Genomic DNA, 22,815 nt, shown 5'->3' with positions numbered 1-22,815 from the left:
ACTCTCATAACCATGAAAGCCTTCTTCTGAAGTACAGAGCTAGGCTTGTAATATGGCCATGTATCATACATCAAACCACCTTCTGCCTCCAGCCTACCCTCACTCCAGCAAATTTCCACCTTTGAACTCCGTATCTGCAAGGGCTGATTCCTCCAGTAAAACCCGTGCTTCCAGATTAATACATTGCAGCCCCAGATGCCCAGGAATTGCAGAAGACCAGAAAGATTCTAAAGAAGAAATCATGACAGACTTTTTAGAAAGCTGGTAAATCTTAGGCTAATGTGCTGGGAAGTTCAGGTGTATCAAAAATGGGAACGAGGTAGCTTACAACAGAGAAAGCTCTTGGCTGATGCCAAGAAAAGTGTTTTAGTAACAGCTTCAACTTGACCTAAAGAGTCAGGAACACGCCACCTTCTTCCTAAGGGAAAAGCAGAGCACTGCTTTATTGATGAAGTTGGGAACCTGACAGGAGTACATTAAGCTCAGTGGCGCTAAGCACCTTCTAGGCTCATAACTGATAGTAGGATTTGAAGGTTTACTATGTAAGTATCCAAATTAACTAATCACAGTAAAGTGTGCCACATTTCCAGTAGTACAAATTAGTTGGGTAAGGCTGCTTTAAGGTAATGTGGGTTGATGGAATTTCTTAACCATTGCACTTGGAAGGATACATCATGATTTAACTCACTGAATATCTATACATTCCAGTGCAAATAACACAGTAACTGCTAGGGCTAAATTAAGGTTTGTTTTCCATTCAGAAAAGTACTTTGCACTCCACAAGGTATAATTCAAATAGGGAAACCATTTCAGGATACATCCTGATAAAGGTATCAAAAATTTTGGCTGGATTCTGAGGCAGCAACATGTTACTTCTCTTACTTGGCTATTCTGTTTCCTGATCACTATAAAATGTCCTTTAAAAGTGAGATTCAGTGTGGTGACATACATAATACTAGTTTATTTATGTTACATATGAAGCCTTAAATAGTTCCAGAATTTTACCTCAGACTGCCTCTGTTGGTATGATCGCTGTATAATCCCAGTAATGGTACTTGTCACTAGAAATACAACACTAAAACATGCAATGCTGAATCCTGCACCAAGAGCCAGGTGAGCATACACAAATACGTCAGTGACAGCTCTGAAGCGGGACAGCAGGAAAAGCTACACCTGCAATAAGTACATCCACACATGACAAAAATCCTAGACAGAAGGGAAGAGCCTGATATAAAACATATCATATCTGTTTTAAATTAATCTTTGGAGTACAAGAATACAGCTGTGTCCTGGGGCTCTAATTTTAGATAAGGAAACACAGCTGTGAACTGACTTTGACAGCTCTCTTCTATATGCTGCCTCTTACAAGTCTAAGAAATAAGCCACACCAGCTCAAGACCATTTGGCAATAGTCCATAGTTTAATATTTATCAAAGTGTGTGTAATTACAGCTACCCTGGCAGTTGTACCTATGGTATTTTTCCCACTGAAACCCATTACTTACGGAAAACTCATCACAAATCCTATGCTTAGTCCTGGCCAGAGATGGTCCTACCTGCTTCTGTCTCCCTGAATGGGAGCCTGATGTAAGGGCATTGCAGACAGACAGACAGGCAGGCAGGACTATGCTGCTGCTGGAGGAGCTGAGCGAATGGGAGCACATTCTGTAAGAGGTGATGCCTAAGCCAGATAACCATCCTGGTTGTGGCTGGGTGTTTCTCTGTGAGATACTCTGTGGGTTTGCCATGAGATCATAACCTCCTTGCAAGCATTATTAAACGAAATTATATGGCCCCACATAATGCAGCAGATCAGATTTTCATAATATTCCCCCCTCGCCCATGAAACAAAGGACCTCTATTAAGGAGGCACAAATCAGGGTTAGATCACCCCAGTGTTTGGCACTACCTGAATGTAAATTCAAAGGCCTAAAAAATAAAGGCTCTGCACTGAAGTGTTCAGAAAACTGCTGATTCCAGTGTTTTAAGACTATCTGATAAAGGCAGATGCTGTTTGTTTCATCCTCTGAGCTGCTAGGACAGAATCCATCCTCTTGGCCTAAGAAAAGTAGTTGAAAATGTTCAGAAGGATGTTTAAGGTACGTTTACATGTGTATATGGAGGCACGAATACTTATTTCTGTGGAGAACAACGTAACTTTCAGCTTGACCAGAAATCAGCCCCAAAGCAGAGCAAGAAAGCTAGCAGGAACAGACAGCAAAACATCTCCAAAATGAAACTTGACTTGACAGAAAATTGACTTCTTAAAATTAATGATCACCCTCTTTCCATCTGATGTACCTGCTTTCTCTGGGAACATTCATCTCTGCCAAAACACCTCAACAAAAATCTCTAAGCTTGCTGTTTTCCTGAAAAGGTCAGTTCTATACAGGGAAGTAACTCAGAGGTGGGTCTCCTGTGTCTTTGGTCCTTTGTGCACCAGTAATAGGTCAGAGAATCACAGCTGGGTTGGGTTGGCAGCACCTCGGGGTCCCTCGGGCCCAGCCCCTGCCCCAGCAGGGCCACCCCAAGCAGGGTGCCCAGGCCCATGGCCAGGCGGCTTTAGGAGCTCTCCAAGGAGGAGACCCCACAGCCTCTGGGCAGCCTGGGCCAGGGCTTCACCACCCGCCCAGCACAGCCTGGGGATCAGGTGAATCTCCTGGGCTGTCAGTGGATCTCCAGGGGCTGAAAGCTTCCACCTCAGGGCTGGGATCACTTGAGCAGCTCCAGTGTCACAGGGCTTGGGCATTGCAGCTCTCCCAGGGCATCTTCCAGTAGGGGCCTGGGGTCCCCGTGCCCAGCTGAGATGTCAGCCTTGCTGCCATGGGCTCTTCCTTGGCTCAGGAAGCCCAGTTATGGGGAAAAGCTCAGGGTTGAGCTTAAAGTGTAGTTAATTGCAGGTGGTGCTGATGTATGTACGCAGCCACACAACACCCTCTGTATAAACACACCAAAACTGTAGTTTAAATGACCACTAATGCAGTGCTTACCTGGAGTAAACCAAGAGTTGAGGGGACGTAGAGACCACATCTCAAGAAAGAAAAGAAAGAAAACAAAGAAAAGAAAGAAAACAAAGAAAAGAAAGAAAACAAAGAAAGAAGATGAGGAGGTCCCTAAGTCCCTTTGCTTAAAAGAGACACAAAAGAAGAGAGGACACACCAGGTAGGTAAGCTGTTTATTCACCAGTTCTTCAAGAAACATGAGACATTTTCAGCACAGGCAGCAGAGGAAGAGGACCCACATTTGTGAGATCTGGGAGCAGAGGTTGCCCACATAAATTAAAAAAAAAAAAAAAAAAAAGCAAGAGCAAGCAGAAAAAAAAAAATAGGAGGAAGAGCCTCACAGGTGTCCCCAAACATCTCTAAGTAGAGTCTTACACAGCTGACAGGCAAAGCAGCTCTGCTTCCCTGCAGTTAAATTGGTCCGCTTTTTGCCATCAGCACTGTGGAGCTTTAATACCAAATCCTCAGTGCTGACCACCTTCGAGTGAAGGGAGGCGACGGCAGGTGCTTGGTGCTTGGCTTTCCCCTTCTTCCTCCTCTTCCTCCTCTTCCTCCCTCCAGCATCGCAGAGCGCGGTGCCGTGTCCTGCCCTGGCAGCACGCTCAGCTTCACACCTGCTCGGCTGCTTTCCAAATGGGCCTCACACCTTTAAAAAGATAATAGATGTTTTCTTTATCATCACCTCTGGAAAAATTCTTAATAAAAGCTGAGATTAATACATATATATTATAAATAGCTCAGCGGCACCAGACAAACAGCTTTCACACTCCAAAGCCTTATTTCAAGAAAGCGAGCACTCTGACTGCAAGACGCAGACCACTATTGATTGCCGGTCCCATAAATCACATTTATTTTCCAAATAATAGGAAGATTCATTGTTTTCTGCCAAGCGTTGTCACCTTGTAATAGAAGCCAGTCAAAGCAACAGTAATTTTCACACCATAAAAACAGTATCAAGTCTGTTCACTGAGCAGGATGAGCGCTATCGATCGGGGAGGGAGGGGAAAGAAAAACAGGAGACGAAAGCAAAGAAATTAAGTAATGATGTATAGGGTCTGTAATGAAAGGTCTGTTAACATTTCCATTATTCAGCATCCCTCCCCAGAGGCCTGCTGTGAAACATTTATAGCCCTGTTAGCAAACCCTCTCCTCAAAGCAGGGCTGCAAGGGGTTCTTGGTGGGACACTGAGGTGTCAGCAAAGGGGAGGCCGAACCCTTGCATGGTCACTGTTTATTGACACTCAACAAAAAAGCCCCAGAACATTTGACTAAATTGAGTTTTTCTGCTGCAGAGAGACTTAGGGCTAAGGGAGCGAGGGCTGCAGAACGGTCACCATCAGGGGAGGTCACAGAGTGGTGGCAGAGGGGACAGGTCTACTTCTACCTGCCCCACATCTGTCTCCGCTGTCCTTACTATCAAAATTCACCTAAACATTTAAAAATAATAATAATAATTAAAACAAACAATCAAACAAAACAAACAAAACAAAACACCATCTCCAGAGCAGATCACATAGATCAGATACTTGCAAACTGGCCAGCCAGGAAGTTTGCTTGCACCACCCTGGCCAGGAGCATTTCAGCAGGAGGCAAAGCAGGTGGCTGAAGGTCTCAGCAGAGGTGGAGGAGACTGAGACCCATGTCCCGAGGAGCCTGGCCTCCAGTAGCACCAGTTCCATCACCCACTGTGACCCATCACCTGCTACATCCCATAGACACAGTTCCATGCCCCGTGTAAGTGCAGCATCCTGAAGGATCCTGTCCGTGGCTGCTCAGTGGCTGTGGGGAGGGTTAGCACCATGCCAGCAATGCAGCCAGCAGTAAATGGAACAAAAAGCTGACCTAAAATGTCCTGTGAGCTTTTCTGCCCGTCTCCAGGCATCTGTCACTCTCTGGATTAAGTCAAAAAGCACAGAGCCAGTCTCTAACCCCCTGAATTTCCAAGTCAAGCCTTCATACTCTTAGTTCTACAGCAATGACAGGTGATGGTCTCGTCACCCTTTTCTAGTCAATGTCAGCAGAAAGTAGCCCTAAAATAAAAGCAAACCATCCTCCCTGCTTGGAGAGGCAGCCTCCTCCCGACGGCTCCAGTTCCTGAGCAAGGTTAACCCATGGTAACAAGAGGCTGATGACTTTCCTGGGTGGAAAATTGAGGCAACTCCTTGTTAGCAACTTTAGCAAAACATTGCTAAACCACAGACCTGAACCTATCAGCTAACTAGCCCAGGAAAAACTTAGTAATCTCTGCATGAACCAGCAGCTGTTTCATAATTGTGCTGGTAGAAACACCTAAAGCTCTCCGGCTCTCTCAGCTGACACATCACAATAAAACATGATAGGAGCTGGTGATTCATTGCCATCGTGTTCTATCACATCCCAGCTCCTAATGCAACCTGGGACCTGCACTGCAAGTTAGCTGAATAATATTTTCCTAAGCAGTCATGATAGAAAAATCTGTGGTTCCAAGGGAAGTCATTTTGTTGAATAACCACCACCACCAAACCTGAATCCTGCCGAGAAAGAGGAGGCCTGGGGCTCAGGTGCACACAAAAATCTCCCTGCAAACCACAGCAGGGCTACCTCAGGAGCACAGCAAGCAGAGATCACCTACTGTTTGCACTGGGATGGAGACCCAGTTGGGTGAAATTGCATCTAATGTGGAGATGGATCTGAATCAGAACTACAGATCCAGACACAACATTTGTGGGTTTGGACCCAGCTAGGCAATGGGCCAATATTGACTTTGCACTTTAAGAATCATTGTTTGATGTCCTGCACCCTCCCATCTCTGCAGGTCCTCCCTACCTGTGGCTGATACCTCTGATGACTAAAACCCCAGCTGTTTATGATTTCCCAGATGAAGTCAGTGACCCTGGAACCCTGTAAGTGAACTCTTATTTTGCCTTCCCTGTGCAAGATGGAAGGAATTTTGCCTTCCCTGTGCAAAATGTGCTGAAGGGCATACGGAAAACCACAGCCCTGATTTCTACAGCTGGGAAAAAACCCTCTGCACAGTGGACAAAACGGGTCAGGAAGTGGAAAAGCAATTTCAGTGCCATGTGCAGTGCTGTGGAAATTGGGGACGCGTGGAGTTGCACAGGCTGTGCCTCCAGGGACATGTCACACCAAGACAAGGTGTCTTCCCAAGGGGACCTGACCCATCTCTCTGCTTGGCAGTGGTTGTACAGCCAGCGCTGGGCTTCCATAGGAGGTCGCAAACTGGTGGTGGCATGTGGAGTTGGGGACAGCCAGCACCTGCAGCCCAAGGAGGAACAAGTGGATGCAGGAGTTGTGCAGGGTCAGGAGCAGTGTGTCCCGTCTGCTGCCAGTGCCCCATGACACATCTTCATCCAAGGCGGGGTGAAGGAAGGTGAAGGTGTGTGGGACCACGCTCTGCAGACACCAACCCTACGATGAGCTCACACATCCTCGTTGTGGAGCCTGGGAGTCTGGTGAGGCTGGAGGCATCAGAGGCGGCTCTCAGGGGTCGCTCTGCTCTTCCCGCATCCCAGGCTTTACTCAGTGGCGTTTTCCTCCATCTATCAGCCCGACACAGGGTGGTAGCGAGTTGCTAAAATGCTAGTCATGCTCGTCTGGGCGGTCATCACAATTTATAGAGCTGAGTTTAACAAGCTCTCCTAGCCTGAGAGGACGATCAAAGCTAGTGAACGGCTTTCCTGCGAGGAGTGATTAAGCACGCCGGGCCTCTTGGGTCATAAAAGAGTTAACCAAAGCCTGACAGGAGTGAAACCTGGAAGCCATGGAAAAGGTGAATGAGGCTGTGATGTTCCCAGAGTATTTCAGTTCAAGGGTGGAGGAAAACAAATGGAAAGGTTGAAAATGAAGGGGACATCTCTTCACCCAAGAGATTCCTTGCTGTAGGACTTCGTGGGTATTATGCAGATGCCCAGGTTAACTGAGAATATCAATGGACACAAAAATTGGGCAACAGTAAAACTCCATTTCTGGATCCAGGAACCTCTGACCCAGAGAGTGCCAGAGCAGGGAAAACATTAGGGTGAAGCATAATTACACACTCAGCTTGTTTCTGTGCTCTCCCCTAGGCATCCACCATTAGTCACTATCAAAGACAGGCCAGTGGGACAGAGCTGACAAATCACTTTTCTGGGTATAAAACATGACTCACAGCAGCAGGAAGGATCTGGTGCTGGTTACCTCCTTGTCTTGCATCCCGAAGCGTTAAGCCCAGGTTGTCACATCACCACCAGCATGGCAGGTTGTGGCTTGCCTCTGCTGCCAGGAGCACGTCGTGCACCTCTGGTGCGTGTCCCCTCCAGGTGCCGTGGGAAGAGTCTGCCTGGTGCTCCTTAATGACTTCTTAAAGCTCGGTCATGCTCTGAGTGCTCAGGCTATTAAAGGAGCTTTTATTATCCCTTGGTCTCACGTAGCAGCATGCAGCCAGCACTGCTCCACTGAGGACACTCAAACATCCAGAGCTGTCACACATCGCACCTCCAGAATTCAGACAGAAACACGAGTTTCATGAATTTTAGCTTAATACTTTTCTGAGGTGTGTTTGCTTAATGGGTTTGGAGCAATCTACTGCGTTCTACTCTTACCTTTCATCTTAAAAACCTGGAACCAAATTTTGCTGTCAAAGTAAGGAAATTCTCCCAAGCCTAAACCTTTAATATTGAGGTAATGTAAAAATAACACTTCCCCTACCACGAGATTTCATTGTATTGCAGCCACTGGCAGCCTAAGGAACAAGCGAGCCGTTCTGCATTAACCGAAGGATGAGCACTTCCCAAACAAGGGATGGAAAAAATGATGTGTGCTATGTAAGTAGAAAGGTGTATGTGCATGCCAATGGAAACAGGCATTGAAGAGAAGCAATCAAACACCCAGGTAGTGCAGCGAGGTCTTGTTCCATCCTTGGGGACATTCTAGAAAATCGGTGACCACTTCCAGCCAGACATGGAGGCGTTGTCCTGAAACCAAAGCATTCAGACTAGTTATGAGAGCAGGTGTTCTGGTTTTCCTCTCACCTTCACTTCTGGCTTTTGGGTTTGTTTTTGGCAACATGGGGCTTCCTGGAAGAAGGAACGTTTGGGATGCTTGATGCTGCAGGTCAAGATATTTAAAATGAGGTGAGCAGTCTCTACCTGTGAGGAGAGCAGCGAGGTAACCTAACCCCACACTTGGAAATGGCACCTCGGAGCAGCTCAGCCTCTTTGGCCATGCTTCTCCTGCTGTCTGGAGTTAACAGCCAGTGTCAGAGGGCACCAGCAAAGTACTCAACACACCTGACACTTCCCAACACCCCACCTGAGCCTTTTCTGCTAGAAAAACCTGTGAGAAGTCCAAGTGTGCTGACACGAGGCAGCTGAATCCATTACAGTTTCAAATATGAGCATTTATTTAATTGGAGGATCACTTTAAGTGCCCTGTTTTAATTTTAATCGGTGGAGAAGAAAAATTCCTTGCCCTGCTTGCAATTTTCAGCGCCACAGGTAGCAATGAGCAGAGTTTTGCAACTAATGATAAAAAATCCCTTCAGACCAGATTCCAGCCTGCTCACTGGGAAAAGGAGAATTAAACATACTCAATCATGGGTGATTGTACCATTCCCTTGTCAACATGAAAGGAAGGGAGTAAGATGCTTCCAAGGAAAGCTAAAGTGAGGAGGAGACGAGAGCACTAAAATATGAGCTCAGTTGGACATAAGGGACCAAGACTGCACAACTGAGGTCTGAAACACAGCGAGGACTAACCTGAGCATCCCAGGAATGAACGGTCCTGTGCAACTGGCAAGTACAAAAGAAAAGGGAGAGGAAGGGAAATGAATGCATTTCTAAGTATATAGACTAACACAATGACATTCAGTACAGTTACAAGCTGATCCCACCACTCCATAGGCATTGCTTTGGTGGCACATAGCTGGAAATGTTCACGAAGATGTGGGCACGTGTCACACATTTCAGGCATCGTTGGAAAAACAGGCAGTTTTGTGCTTCCCTAACGATTATCATACATCTTATAGGCATACAAGTCTTTTCAGAAGGATGTGTTACTTCAAAGAATGCACACAAAGGATCATGAGATCGTTATGAAATTCGGGAAGAAAGCAGCCAAGCTAAGAAAGAAAAACAGAGCTTTGTCTTACCTTTAGGAGTGATGCTTACGGGTTGGGAAGCTGCCCAGAGAGGTGGGCACCAGCACTAATCAGAGACTGGGCAAAAACTCGAAAAATACATTTTTATCACTTTGACACCAACATTCTCTGAGATAATTTATTTAACATCAAAGTCTTTCCAAACCTCAGTTCAAAGAGCAGGCTGCACACCTCTAAAAGGTGTGAAAAAAACAACTGAATTCAAACCATTTTCACAGTGGCATCTTCCAAGTGAGGAGCAGGAACCCTTATCTCTCCCCGTTTCGCTTGTTTGCGATTGTGTCCTCCTATCTGAAGATAAAACTGTTTTGTTTTCAGTGTAACATTTTAATTATGCTGTTTCTCAACTCGCTGCATGTTCTTTGCCCTAATAATTTAACTTTCTCGTGGGATTCTAAAAGGGATTGAAAACACTTCGGATCTGAGAGCCCAGGTGGCTGCTCTGTAACAAATCGTTTTGCAACACATTTTATACATGACGCCAGGTCTGTATTTAGACTAGCTCTGTTTCCGTCCTCAGCTCTCCCATACAAGTGTTGTAGGATAGTCAGAAACCATTTTCTACCTTTCATAATACATTTATTCACAGCCACTCATGGGCCAGCGCTATCTTTTATCGGTTGTGGTGTCTCACGCCCACCTGCATTTTTCCTGCCCCGTATCATCACGCAGCCTTCACCCTTGGCAGATGGATGCAAAGGGATACAAAGACCTCACGAGATGTGTGCCTGCTCATACACACGCGGCAGACACGACACAGGCTGTCCTGCATCACCCAGCATGTTACGATATCCCAGCTGACAACCCTGCTCCATGGTACTCCTTGAAGCAGTTGCCCAGAAATAACCAGGCTGAAGGAAGGAATCGTGCTCAATGGCCATGGGCCCACATTTCTTAATTTCTGGGCAAGCTTGGGCAGATTCTAGGTAGTTACAGGAAAGATGACGCCCGTGATTCCTTCCTCGGAGGACTTTGTTTCCCAGGAGCTTCTCCCAAGGGAGCACAGCTGCAAGGAGGCACGCAGCTTTTTTGAGGGGGATGCCCTCAGTGAGATGGGCATCTCCAGGAGTTAGTTGGGCAGCCATTAAGGGCTGTACAAAGCTGTACAGAGTTTACAGAGTTTTTTCCCAAAGCTGTACAAAGTTTTGTACTCTGGGGCAGGGGTACATACGGTTCACCTAGGTTCTTCTTGGGTATGGCCCCCAACAAATGCATGCCCAGATCCCACATGACGTGGCAGTGCCTACAGGCAGGCTTCACTTAAAGTGCTCAGGCTTCATAACCAACCATGAGCCCACCTGCAGGCCTCCTAATTAAGGCTCTGTCCTCCTTCTTCAGGCCTAATGTAGGGATGGGACTCAGGAATATATTTACGTAACCAAATGACGATCTGCTCTAACTCTCCAAGGCACATTCCTGATCTGCAGCCACGCTGTCCTGTGACGTGAGGCTGCTCACAGCACAGGGACGGCCCAGGGAAACCAGCCCTAGGCTGGCGTCACCTCTCCCTTCCTCCACCTCTCCTCCTTTTCCAAGGAGGGCACCATTTTCCCCACAACAAGGAGCTCTAATAGCTTAAAATTAGCATACGTATTAATGGGGACTTCTCCCCAAAGGGGGAAGGGCTTTAAATGGGATACAATTCAAAGAGCTGTGCATTTCCCTGTATGATCCTTGTATGTAATGTGCAGGCTCCGTTTGATGTGTATGAGCTCCTACGGTGATGTCTCCAGCCAGAAGGAACCCTGGCGTTCCAGTATCAGCCATTTGGCATGGGGACTCTATCGACTTGCCCAAGGATGTAGCAGAAGGCATCGCGTGGTGAGCTTGGGGGTGTTCGGTGAACGTGGGCTCTCCTCTTGTGCTTACAGCCTCAGCTCTAACACAAACCAAACAGGAACAGCTGGTGCCAGCTCTAGTCTACAGGACAGTGCAAGAGGACAAAGTATAAAGGAAAATTTTCTTTATTTTTAAATATTAGTAACACTGCACAAAATGAAAAAGTGGTACTTAAGTGACAGAAAAAATGGTACTCAGGCTTATTTCATATTAACCTTAATTTAAATACCCTAACAGAGTTCATGTATGGTTATATGTTTGCGTAAGGTTACGTTCTGTAATGTAAGCATTAGAAGCTAAACCATTCAGATACCACAGACACCAGAATTTGTTATATCAAACCATGCTAAAATGCAGACTTGATTTTTTGTTTGTTTGTTTGTTTAGCTTCTTCCTTACACCATTATGTGTATCGCTACATACACGAGGGAGTGAGTTTCTCCAGGAACTGTGGACTTTCAGTATTGCTAGGTTTAAGTCTGTTACATCTACAACATATTGGCAAGAGGAAGACATGAGAAACAAAACCATGAGCTGATAACTCCTACCTGAAGGTTAAAAAGAGGAGGCAACGTACTGACAAGAAACATGCAGGTAAATGCTTAAGGCAACAGAATGGCTCTGGACAAACTAAAAGGTTAGGAGAAGCAATGGATCATGCACATGAGACGATTACGGGAAGCAAGGAAGTAATCTAGCCAGAAAATGTAGATTTATTTAGGACTGAAGACATGTTTTCCAAAAAAAAATTAGTCCTGCAATAAAACAGATGCAAAATGCTTTCATACGTAAAGATGCAAGTTCTCTGCAGAAAAAAAAAAAAATCTTACACAGATCCTGAAATATTTTCATTATTTAAAAGCTACTCAACAGAAACAGAGAGCAGTTTTAAAGTAGCACTTAGATCATTTGTCTCTAGCTTCTGAAAAGAAAATTTTAAAATAAGGAATGATTTCACTAAATGATTCACCGGGAGTCAACTATGCTTAAAGAAATCAGCACAAGTGTTACAGAAGACGGTCATTACACTAAGTTTTTTAAAATCAGAGGATATAACTTCATGATACACTTTAAAAAGAAGGAACATTTTAATAATAGGGACAAACCTTTACTACCCAGCTTGGGAGAAGAAAGACACAGAAGTCATTTATTAAGTCTGCATAAATTACCACATGAGAGCACGTCTCAGTCCGACTCCCAGTGACATGAAGGAACGGGATTGATGTTTAACTCTTTCAACAAGCCTGATGTTGATGCTAGAGTGACTGGACAAGCAGGCATTTGCACAACTGTCTATATCCTACAAAACAAATAAACGTTAGACTAGAGTAGTTTTAGTCCCAGGGAAGGAAGAGGTAAGAGATTCCGTAATGTTTTCCAATCGTCAAACATAACACACTTCTAACCAAGATCAGCCTCGTCCAAATTCCTTAACCTGACTGGCAAGAAAGCCACTCCGTGAAACTAAAAAGAATAATATAGTGCAATTTTAGTACAGTTTTAAACATGAGTCACTTCCTTACTAGCAGTGTGAACAATCAAAAAAAAAATATATACTCAGAAGAGTTGTGCTCAAATGTATTGTAAGTTGCTGTTATTGTAAAGGTTTTGGCATAGCAGAGAAGTCCGTTTTAGTAACTCCCTTTGGTTGACTTCTTCTTCTTCTGTTCCTCTCTCTGCTTCTGCTTCCTCCTCTTGCTGCCTTCTTTGTATCCTGAGGAAACATGGCTCATGAAACACTATTCACAGTATTCATGGACTTTTCCCCTCTACCAAATGCACGCATTCACTGAATGGTTTAAGGAGTCTTAAAGAAAAGATCTGGCTTTCCAATTTTTTATTTTTTTTTATTATCATTTTAAATCATCAGTTCTAATATATCCCTTACATAGGACAGAAAGAAAACACTGCATCTATCTTTGAAGTCTGAAAAGATCTAAGAACTTTCAGAAGACTTCAAAGCCATTCAGGAAAAGCTTCAAAATTAGAGCACATGCAAAACCAGAATAATTTTCAAAATGGAAGCAATAAGACTTACACAGCAGGAGCTACTTAAGTACTGGCATTTCCTGCCCGCAGTATTTAGAGTTACCATGATATTTGCATTTCCATTTTAAAAACAGGGAATGCTGAGAATCCTGAGTAAATAAGAAGGTGCTCGGTGTTTACCAAAACGCACTTCGTATGCAGGTCATCGGTCTGCTCATGCTTAACAATGCACCATAGGCTGCGTGCTACTGCAGCTCCTATGGTACATGGAAGCATCACGTTCAAGCAATAACCACTTGCTATGGGTTCAACAGGCACAAGCTTTCAGCCACGTGATCGTCATCCCAATGTGTTCTTTTTCCCCACAGAGATGCATGGAAACCAGTTCCTGCTCTGCATCACCTCCTCTCCTCCAGGCTTGCCACACAACACAACTTGCCTGTACAGTGCAGAACCAGCACCACATCTACCCAGCGCACTTACAAACCTAAACTCAAAGGTAGCACGCATTTCCTTCAAATAACCAAAAGCAAACCATGCCGTGAGGTGGCAGGAGGGACCCCATAGCTCAGCAATGCTCTGCCACTGGGAACCAGCATGGTCCAGGGACCGGGGCTGCACCAAGAGGATGAGCCCCTCGGTGAGACACCTCAGATCCAGGCTGTGAGTCAGAGGAGTGACCAGGAAGGGCCCAGCTCTGCCTATCTGGAAATGTTTCTGTCCCCCATTTGGCCTGCAGGCAGTGGGACATGACCCTGAAAAGAAGTCACCTCACCGCAGCGCCCGGTGCTGCAGCCATTTAGCACCGACAGCAAAATTAAGGAGGGAAAAGGAAATGGTGTGAGGTCAGAGGGTTACGGTAACCAGAAGGCTTTGAAGTCAGGCTGTGGCTTCAGGTGCCTCGAGTCAGAGCTCCTCCCAAGTGCAATTACAGCTGTGCCACGGCAGAGCTGCAGTTCTGCAATTTAAGACTTCGGGAGAGCCACACTTGTTTGGGCTAAAATCACTTCAGACATTAGTAAAAGCTTGAGCATGAGAGGAAACACACTCCCTTGCAGCAAAGGAAAACTGCGCCTAGGTTATCACTCCAGCTCCTACGCTGTACCAACAGCATTACTTCATCTCCTGCAATCGTCTGAGTCAAGCGCCAGGATATTTGTTTAGAAATTCTGCCATGAGTGATTAGCCTGTGCAAAGTTAGAGTGGAAACCAGTTTTATTGTTTAAGGAAGAGAAAAGCTGCCAGTGCTTTGTGGAATTGCAAATGACGCGGTGTTTTCCCCATGCCCTGCCACCCTCCTGAGATACAGCCCCATACTGGGGGACACTGCCTGAACATCTCAATAAAAACCCCACCCACGAAGGTCAATGTCAGCCTTTCGGTCACCTACACGCTGCCAGATCCGGGATCCCCTGGCTTTTGATTTGCTGCATTAAAAGGTGCAGTGAGATGCGTCCCAGAAGGGCTCAAGCATCTCTCGGCTTTCCCACAGAGGCCAACGGAGGCGGAAGAGACGTGCTGACTCCCGAGGATCACTCATCCAAAGGGTGTTATTCAAAGGGATCTTCCCTTCGGTGGAAGGGAAAAACAGCATCATATCGGCTGATCAGAGCTAGTTCACGTCATACCGATGAGCCATTAACACAGATATTTGGGAAAGGACCATTGAAACCTAACAGGTTATTACCTTCATTATTTTCTCATTTTTCATTCTCAAAACACTGTCAGCTTTTCCAAAAGGCTTCCACATACAGGCATGATTTTTTTTTTCTGATGCTGTTTTATATCATAAAACTTTTTTTTTTTTTTTTTGAACCACTCAAGTTTCTTCAAACGGTTGAGCTGTTGAAAGCAATTCTAGCAACTTTTCCCTAAGAATGCTGTGAGTCAAATGTAAATTAGGGCTTGAAATGAATGCCACATAATTCATTGTCTTCTAAATGAAACAATTCAGATGTTAAAATAATGCGGTATGAAGATATTTAGGTATTTGACAACATGGTCTCCTACCAGCTCTGGAACGATAAGGGTAAAAAGTAGAAATCTTTCAAGTGTTATCACTGACACACAGAAACAGATTGGCCGGAGTAGGAGATAATGCACAAATACGGAGCATTCCTCAGGAGAAAACTGCCAGGTCCTTTCTGTTTCTAGCCTGCTGTGATAAATAATTTCACTCTCGGCCATTTCCCTTGCTACCCCCACCTAAGAAGAAAGGATAGGTCGAACTTTGTCACTCTGTTAGCTCCAGTGATGCTACGCTGGGTGATAACAGCCACAAACCTCATCCAAACAATTGGAGCAACTCCTAACAAAAATAAAAATCGCACACAGAAGATTTAAGTAACCCTTCAGTGCTCATTTCTTTGGAATACTTCAACAGGCACTATTTAAAAGCATATTTAGTTGCCTTGGTTAGAAGGGTAGCCCCAAAGTCATGAGAGAATAAAATCTGAATTAGAAAAGCAGCAGCCCCAATGCTATTTGATTAATTTGTAGTAAACGAGTCCTGGTGGGTTGCCAGCATCACGAAGTGGTCATGGAAAGCTGCCATAGCCAGTGCCCAGCTGAGCTGGCTTCAGCCGAGCAGTTTTGGTCTTGGAGAGGGGCTTTGTAAATTCCCACCCTTGGAAGTGATTGTTAGCCACCTAAACTCTAGAACTGCATGACTTGAAGAGTCTCGGAGAAGGGTGGAGGGAGAATAGGTTTCTGAGAGCTTCGCGAGGCTTTGATATTTGGAAACAGATTCGCTCAAATGCAGATAGACATCAGCCTAGCTCGGTATGCTCTTGCTTTTGTCAGCTGCCAGGAGCAGGGATGGATGAAGCAAGAATCCACGCCATTTGGAATTACACCTGTTTTACAACCTGCACAATCCCTGTCTACAATAAACAGCATCTGCTGACCCACTCTCCATTTCATCCCCCTCTCTTCTACATCCAAAAGAACCACAGAGAGCACAGAAGCTATTCCAGCTCTCAGGAAGCTGCTTCCAATGCTCAGTAGCAACTCCCTCAACCACACTGTAAGGACCCAAACAAACTGGGAAGCCTCTCTGCTGGGTCCCAGATCGACTTTTCTCCTGGCTTTCCACTTCTCTGCCATCCACAGCTCCCAAAGGCATAACTTTGTTCAGTCACTGACTTTGAAACTCATCACATTCTTGGGAGGCAACAGCAAGGGAGGAGCACACATTGAGCGATGGACCCAAAGGGACAAGAGTCCTATGGAAAACACTCCTACCCACCCTGTTTGTAGTATCCTACTTTTTTCTGCTTTGCCAGGAGCGGTCACGGCTCTGCTCCACCTTCCTTCTGCCGACACAGGAGAGCGTAGGAGTCAGCAGAAGGAAGCAAGGACTTCAGTTGTGACCAACGATTAACGCGGCACCTCCACCTCCTCCACTTCTTGACTCACATGGGTCAACAACAAAGGCCATGGCCTGGTTTTTATGGAAGATCTACAAAGGGGCAGGCAGAAATGGAGCCTCCTTCCACTTCCAGGCTCCGAAGCCCTGAGGCTGGGGATGGGAGGGACTCACATCTTCTGCTCAAGTCCCAGTAACAAAAATTGTTTTCAAGACCTACTAATTCTTTGCTAAGCTTGTGGCAATCCTTTCAACCTCTTTCAAACCAGGAGGCTCCAACAAGCACACAGAGCTTTAATTGGCCAACAGATTACATGCAAGTCGGGTTCTGCAGAGCATGCTATTTAATTTTCTGCTCTTAGAGGTATTTCTCTACTCATAAAACCAATTGGGATTTCAAAGTTAGCCAGCTTACCTGAGCTGGAGCCACCATCTGTTATTTTAGCCTGGCCAGATTTGCATATGCCATTACAAAAAATCACCCCAAATCACAGCTTCAGTATGATTCCAGGCATGTGACTCGATTTACAATTACAGCCCTACACCACACTTTCACACTGCCTCCTTTCAGCCCAAGCCACGGCCCAACAACCACCACAACTTGACCTACTAATCCTCTCCCCGCATCCACGGTCTCTGCCTGTGCCACAGAGCATCGTGGAAGGAGAACCTGCCTTTACGTACAGGGCAGCGGTGACAAAACATCCCACCCCGTCTCGGTATGCTGCTCCACTGTTTAATTATCTTTGCTGTTAAATCCAAGGGGCGAGTTCTCCAGTTTCACTGTCCAACCCTGTGATGTAATGCCACCTTTGATCTTTTAGGGGACTAAAAAGCCGTAGCAACTTTCTGGGGCCTTCCTTCACGCTTGCTCACCGTACTATTTTCATTACCAATTCTGCCTAAAATTGCTACAAGAACATACCGAGCCAGATACGACCTGCTTGCCTGCTCTTAATTAAGGTAACACTACTGCTGAACAGAGTCCAAGGTTTTACTCCCACATGGCAAGCAAAAGCTTGCAAGGCTCTGCAGCCTTGGAAGCCCTTCCATCCATGCGCAACCCAGCCACTTTTTATGGGAAGCAAACGGGTAATGGGGTGATCTCCCAGCAGCAACCAAAAAAAACGCCCATGAAGGCAGCTCTGGTTAAGCCAAAGGGCCAACGAGCCCATCCCCAAATCCAGCAGGCATCTTTCCACTCTGTGCCCGTGGAAGAAGGGGGCTGCTGCCACATCCCACTCGCACAGCTGCGGGCAGGGAGCCGCGCTGTGGGATGTGGAGCAAGGGAGAGAGTTCGTTCCCATCCCGCCCCGTGCTTCCAGCATTCCTCGCGTATTAGGTTTCCGCAGAAAACAAAGCAGCTTTGCTTTCCATTACATACCCAAACACAAGTATGTGAGGGAATTAAAAGGTAATTAGCCTGGATAACCAGCACATTGATTTTACTAGTCAGTACTGCGTAATTCAGGAAATCGTGTGTTGGTGAGAAGAATGGAGACTGCATTAAAGATGTAATGAAGTTTTAACAGCTCAACTTTCCAGCAGAGGAACCCATGCCAGAAAAAGATCAGAATTAGTTAAGCTAGTTCTTTTAAAGTGGTTTCCTCTTCAGTGATGCCAGCAGATGAAAATGAATCAAAAATGAATTATTAATGCTGTAAGTTCTAGGTTAATGCAAGCTATTTCATTCAAAAGGAAGAGCAAACTTTGCAGTATTACCTTGCAAATAATGATCTCTAGCATCAAATATTTGTCAATATTTTTACAATTAAACATTTCAGCCATTCTTGCTAGATAAAGGTCAAAGCTCTCAAATCCAGAGCAGTTTCATTAACAGCTGCAGCCCCCAGGTCTGCGCTGGCATTACCACCACTTTGTTACAGCTCGGATACCTTGAGTCAGCCAGACACCATGCTGTCTGAGAGTGCACTATTAGCAGGATCTGAATTCTTACCAAAAAAAATACATTTGTTTGGAGCTAGGCACCTGTTTGAGGTTTGATACTGTTTGATACACAGTGACTTCAGAACACAAGGTCAAGTTTTATTCTAAAAGGCCATTCCGAAACCAGTAACACCACGAAACCCAGAGCAAGTTCTACTAAAATAAAGTCTCAAAGATAGATGGAGAACCAGATTTAACTCCATCAGTTTTATAGTCAAAACCCACTGCAACGACTGGAAGTCCTGTCTATGGAGAGGATTCATCTCACCCCTGAGTACTGTTCACTAGTCTGAATGAGCCAGCACTGGAGAGAGAGGGGCTACATCACATAGTCAAGATGAAACCTACCCCATGTTCCTCCACTTAAATTTCCTAAGGACTTACAAATTACAACTCAAGCATTCCCACTCCTCAAGCAGGGAAAAGAAAACCACTTCACCGCAGGTGAATCAGTAACAACTGAGAATTTGCTTTAGGTGCTAGAGCTGGGACAACCTCTGAAACAATCGCTGCCAAAGGGCTGCGTGCCAACGGTGGCAGAAACGATCCCATCCCAGGTGGAGCCGCGCCAGGGCTGAGGCCGTCGAGCTTCGCTATTTTCCACTGCGGCGAGCGGGCCTGGGATCAAGGCAGAGCAAGATGCTGCTTTCCCCAGGCCGGCCCGCGAGCGCACGGCAGCTGTCGCGGTGATAAATGAGAAGCCAAGCGGGAGCAAGCGAGTGGTCTACGTAATTACAGAGCTGGTGGAGCCGGCTGGCGGAGCGAGGCAGCCGGCGGAGGTGAACACCCATGGAGAACGGCATTGCTGGCCAGGGCTCGCGCACAAACTTCCCAGGGAGGGATTAAGACACTCACGTAGGGTTTTATGACTAACTCGACCAGTCCTTCAGCAGCCACTGTCTCTCTATCGGAGGAACAGCAGGCAAAATATTTAAAGCAACAGTAAAAAAAAAAAATCATAGTCTTGACTGCAATCAAGTTTTCAGCCCTGAATCTTGTATACCTGTTGTATGGCAACTGACAATCTACCGGTAGAATAGATTTGGGGATTGTGCAAATAGCTCTGGAAATTTGTTTTATCTGAAAACTTGTGTGCCTCGGAGCATAAATAGATTCACAGCTAGAAGTCCTAAGCAATGTTAAAATGGCTCCAAAAATTGCAAGGTGTGTGTCAAACTCAGATGCTCTTTGGAAGCCATTACAAATGCTGTTACGGTCACACAGAACCTGAATGCAGGGCAAAAGTTTTGTTTTGCTCGCTACAGACATAGGAAACAAATCCTGTAACGCCTGTACTGAAAGCTCCTGCACATCAGCCCAGGTGTTAGATTCAGGCTTCTGTAAAGAATTTAGTTATTTACTTTAAGAAGATTTAATTGAGCCATGCCTTAAGAGTCTAAACTTCCAGCAACTGATCAGGAAGACGTTTATTTGAATTTCTCTGATTATTTTTGCAAGTTGGCACCCCATGCAATAAATTTAGTTGTTTTTGTTTTTTTTTTTTTTTGTACAGAATTCAGTGTTAGATTCAAAGGCTCAAACACAGCAGAAGCTGGTATAGCATTGGGAGTGTGTGTGCGCACCTGTGCTTTGGGGGACAGTTGTTTGGTTTTTTCCTTCATTTTTTGCAGCACATTTCCCATGTGCTGTGTTTGCCCTGAGGAGCCCAATACATTTGTGCTTCCCAGCAGATCGGCTAATTCAACACTGCTGAGAATGGCCCTGAGTGCGGGCATCCACGTGGAAAGGCACCTTCATGTTTCGGAAGCACAGCCTGGGTTGGGTTGGCAGCACCTCGGGGTCCCTCGGGCCCAGCCCCTGCCCAGGCAGGGCCACCCAGAGCAGGGTGCCCAGGCCCACAGCCAGGCAACTTTAGGAGCTCCCCAAGGAGGAGACTCCACAGCCTCTGGGCAGCCTGGGCCAGGGCTTTGTCACCTGCACAGCAACCTGTCCTGGCACTCCTGGGTGAGCACTGACCACACGTTCAAATTAAATCAAGTGGTTACGAGGGTTCTGCTGTCCAAGATAGCCTCTGGACTACACTGCCAAAAATTACAGACTGGAAATACATCAAAGGACTAATTACTTCCAAAAATAACCAGGACTATTGCTGTGCTTCCTTGTTTGCCTGAACAGTCTCAACCCTCTCTATTAAGGTTTAGATGCCCAAAATTGCAGCTTCCAGAATTAATACGTGAAGTTGCTGAACTTCTCCTTTGGCAAGGAAGCTAAGCACAATTTAAATAAATGAACGTGCAAAGTACTGCCATTAGTGATTCTCTAAAAGGCCTTCACTTTTAAGAACAAAGAGCGTGGGCACCTCAGCAGCATAACAAAACAATATTTTCCCTGGATCAGGCCCTGAGTATCCCAGGGCAGTTGTGAATCTAGGCTACGTTGAAGAGCAGAGCTAATGCGGATGAAGGCACACAAGCGGCCATCTATTATCTACCAGGGTGCCAGCATTAGGTCAGCACACAGCACCATCTCCTTGCTTGGCTTTTGTTTTTTTCCTTTTGACTAGCTGCTGGAGCCTTTTCTGCGCATTTCTCATCAACATGTTTTTGCACACCTGATAAATAAAAAGGGGTCTCCAAGCTGCTTGTAACGCGGCTTCTATCTTGCTCTTCCACCTCATCGCTATTATAATGATAGGCATATTTGGGGGAGCTGGCAGGCTTGTGAGGCTTCAGCAGGCGAGTGTTGGTGGGCTGGAAAGGCAGGGCGTGCTGTCCCCTCCGTCTGCACTCCTCGGCAAAGGCTTCTTCGTCTGCCTCACCTGAAAAAGCAAAGAAGGCGAGAAAAAGTGAGCTGCGTCTAAAATGCCACAGGTTAGCATGAAACGAGAGAGATTTGGGGTGGAAACAGGGCATCACTGAACTCCTGTCTTTGCTGTCTGCCCACATAAAGAGGGCTTCAGCTGCACATCCCTGGCTATCCTGTGCCTGGTTCCTATCTCCTGGAACATCTGGAGATGGGGGAGTGCTGGGAGCAGAAGGCTCCATCAGCTGCCTCGCACCACACTGGGGTCACAAAACAAGTCAGCTACATGCGACAGCACTAGGGCTGCTGTTCCCATTTTCCCAAAGGAAGGGTGAGCAAGCTGAGCACATTGCCCAGTGTAGGAAGGGTTGGCCCTGCTCAAGGCAAAGAGATAGGGAATGGAAGGAGAAATACCCATGCTAAGCTGGCTGCGGGGACAGGGAGGGGAAAACAGCAAAAGTGGGCTCAAAGGGGCTGGGTGTTGGACATCTGCAGCTGGAAGGGTGGTAAAGAAGCATGGAAGATCAAATGAAGATGGGAAACCAGTCTGAAGGTGCCAAATGTAAGCACAGTCCGGGGCACAAGACAGACACACACAGCAAAGGAGAATGGACACAATGCAAATAAAACCCCAATGCCTGGAAAAAAATTGAGAGATGAGGTACTCTGCAAAACAGCATGAGTATGAAGACACTTTCCTTAGCTGCAGAAACTGTAACAGTACCTACTAATGCCGCAAAATAAGGAAATCAGCTACCATAACACAAAACCAAACCAAGCAAAACCACACATCGAGAAGCAAATGGTAAGATCACAAATAAAAAAAGTCAACCAATGACATTCAATGGGCAAAATAAGAAAAAAAAAAAAAAACACTAAGGAATAAAAAAGTGTGTCAGATTTGTCTCTTAGAGACTTTTTAAAATTTCATTAATTCAATTACTTAAGTACTTTTAATAGAGCTGATGAAACACGGCGTCATTTTGTTTGCATCAAAAGTGATGTGTCACATTCAGGAAGTTTTTCCTGGGATGTGCCGGGCATCAGCCACTTCAGCAGGGGTGTGTGCTCTGGGTGAATGCATGTGCTCTTAGTTCATGGCTGGAAAACGCTTTGAAGATGGAAAAAGCACCACGTAACACAGTAACAAGAGCAGGAATACCGTCCTCACAGCGCGCACTGAACCACCGAGACGTCCAAAGAAAATAGGTTGCATCGCCTTTACCTTGCAAGCGTACCCTGGGAGATGCTTCTGAGGGCATGAGGAAGAGGAGGTAAAGTATTTTTAAAAAAGTCATTTCACAGCACAATGTGAGGCCTTGGGGAAGAGGCCAGGGACTGGCTGGCTGCGTTTTGTTTTTGCCTCGCATGGGGCACAGAGCTCCAGCTAGGAAAGGCAGTGGGTAGGAAAAAGCTCAGAGGATGCCAGGTGCCGAATTCACAGCCATTTCCAGTCTCACTTAAGAGGTTATAGGGTTTCCCACCAATACACTACACAAACAGCACGTATCAGTCTGATGATACCGATGAAGATAAAGCCTGTAAAGTGCCATAAATAAATAAATAAATAGGAAAACCACATACAGAACCCAGACAACAGCATTTACGTCCTGAAAAACTGCAATGCACCAGAAACAAGAGACCCCTCCCTTCCCATAGAAACCCAAACTTCATTGTTTTCCTGCTGATGTACAAAAGTCTTGCTCAACACATGCCTGAAGTTTAGTACAGGTGAGCAGGTGCAGGAATGAGAAACCCATTGCAGGCCTTGGA

The 22,815-nt window shown here is 45.8% G+C and overlaps 1 protein-coding gene across 4 annotated transcripts in view; it reads right to left on the bottom strand.

The window, feature by feature from the left end:
- Positions 1-3,157: 3,157 nt before the first annotated feature.
- The window catches only part of DNAJB6 (DnaJ heat shock protein family (Hsp40) member B6), a 66,794-nt gene continuing 47,136 nt past the window's right edge, over positions 3,158-22,815 (bottom strand). For 2 of the 4 annotated variants that reach the window (XM_068673450.1, XM_068673451.1), the window contains exon 9: positions 19,758-21,058. In XM_068673450.1, the coding sequence (XP_068529551.1) occupies positions 20,745-21,058 (314 nt within the window). In that variant the 3' untranslated portion in view covers positions 19,758-20,744. Of the gene's footprint in view, positions 3,648-11,085; positions 12,691-19,757; positions 21,059-22,815 lie in introns of those variants that run through there. The other 2 variants (XM_068673454.1, XM_068673452.1) reach the window with 2 other exon arrangements.

The sequence above is a fragment of the Anas acuta genome, chromosome 2 (assembly GCF_963932015.1).
Source record: "Anas acuta chromosome 2, bAnaAcu1.1, whole genome shotgun sequence".
Lineage (NCBI taxonomy): Eukaryota > Metazoa > Chordata > Aves > Anseriformes > Anatidae > Anas > Anas acuta.
This window is presented reverse-complemented; position numbering and strand designations above follow the sequence as displayed.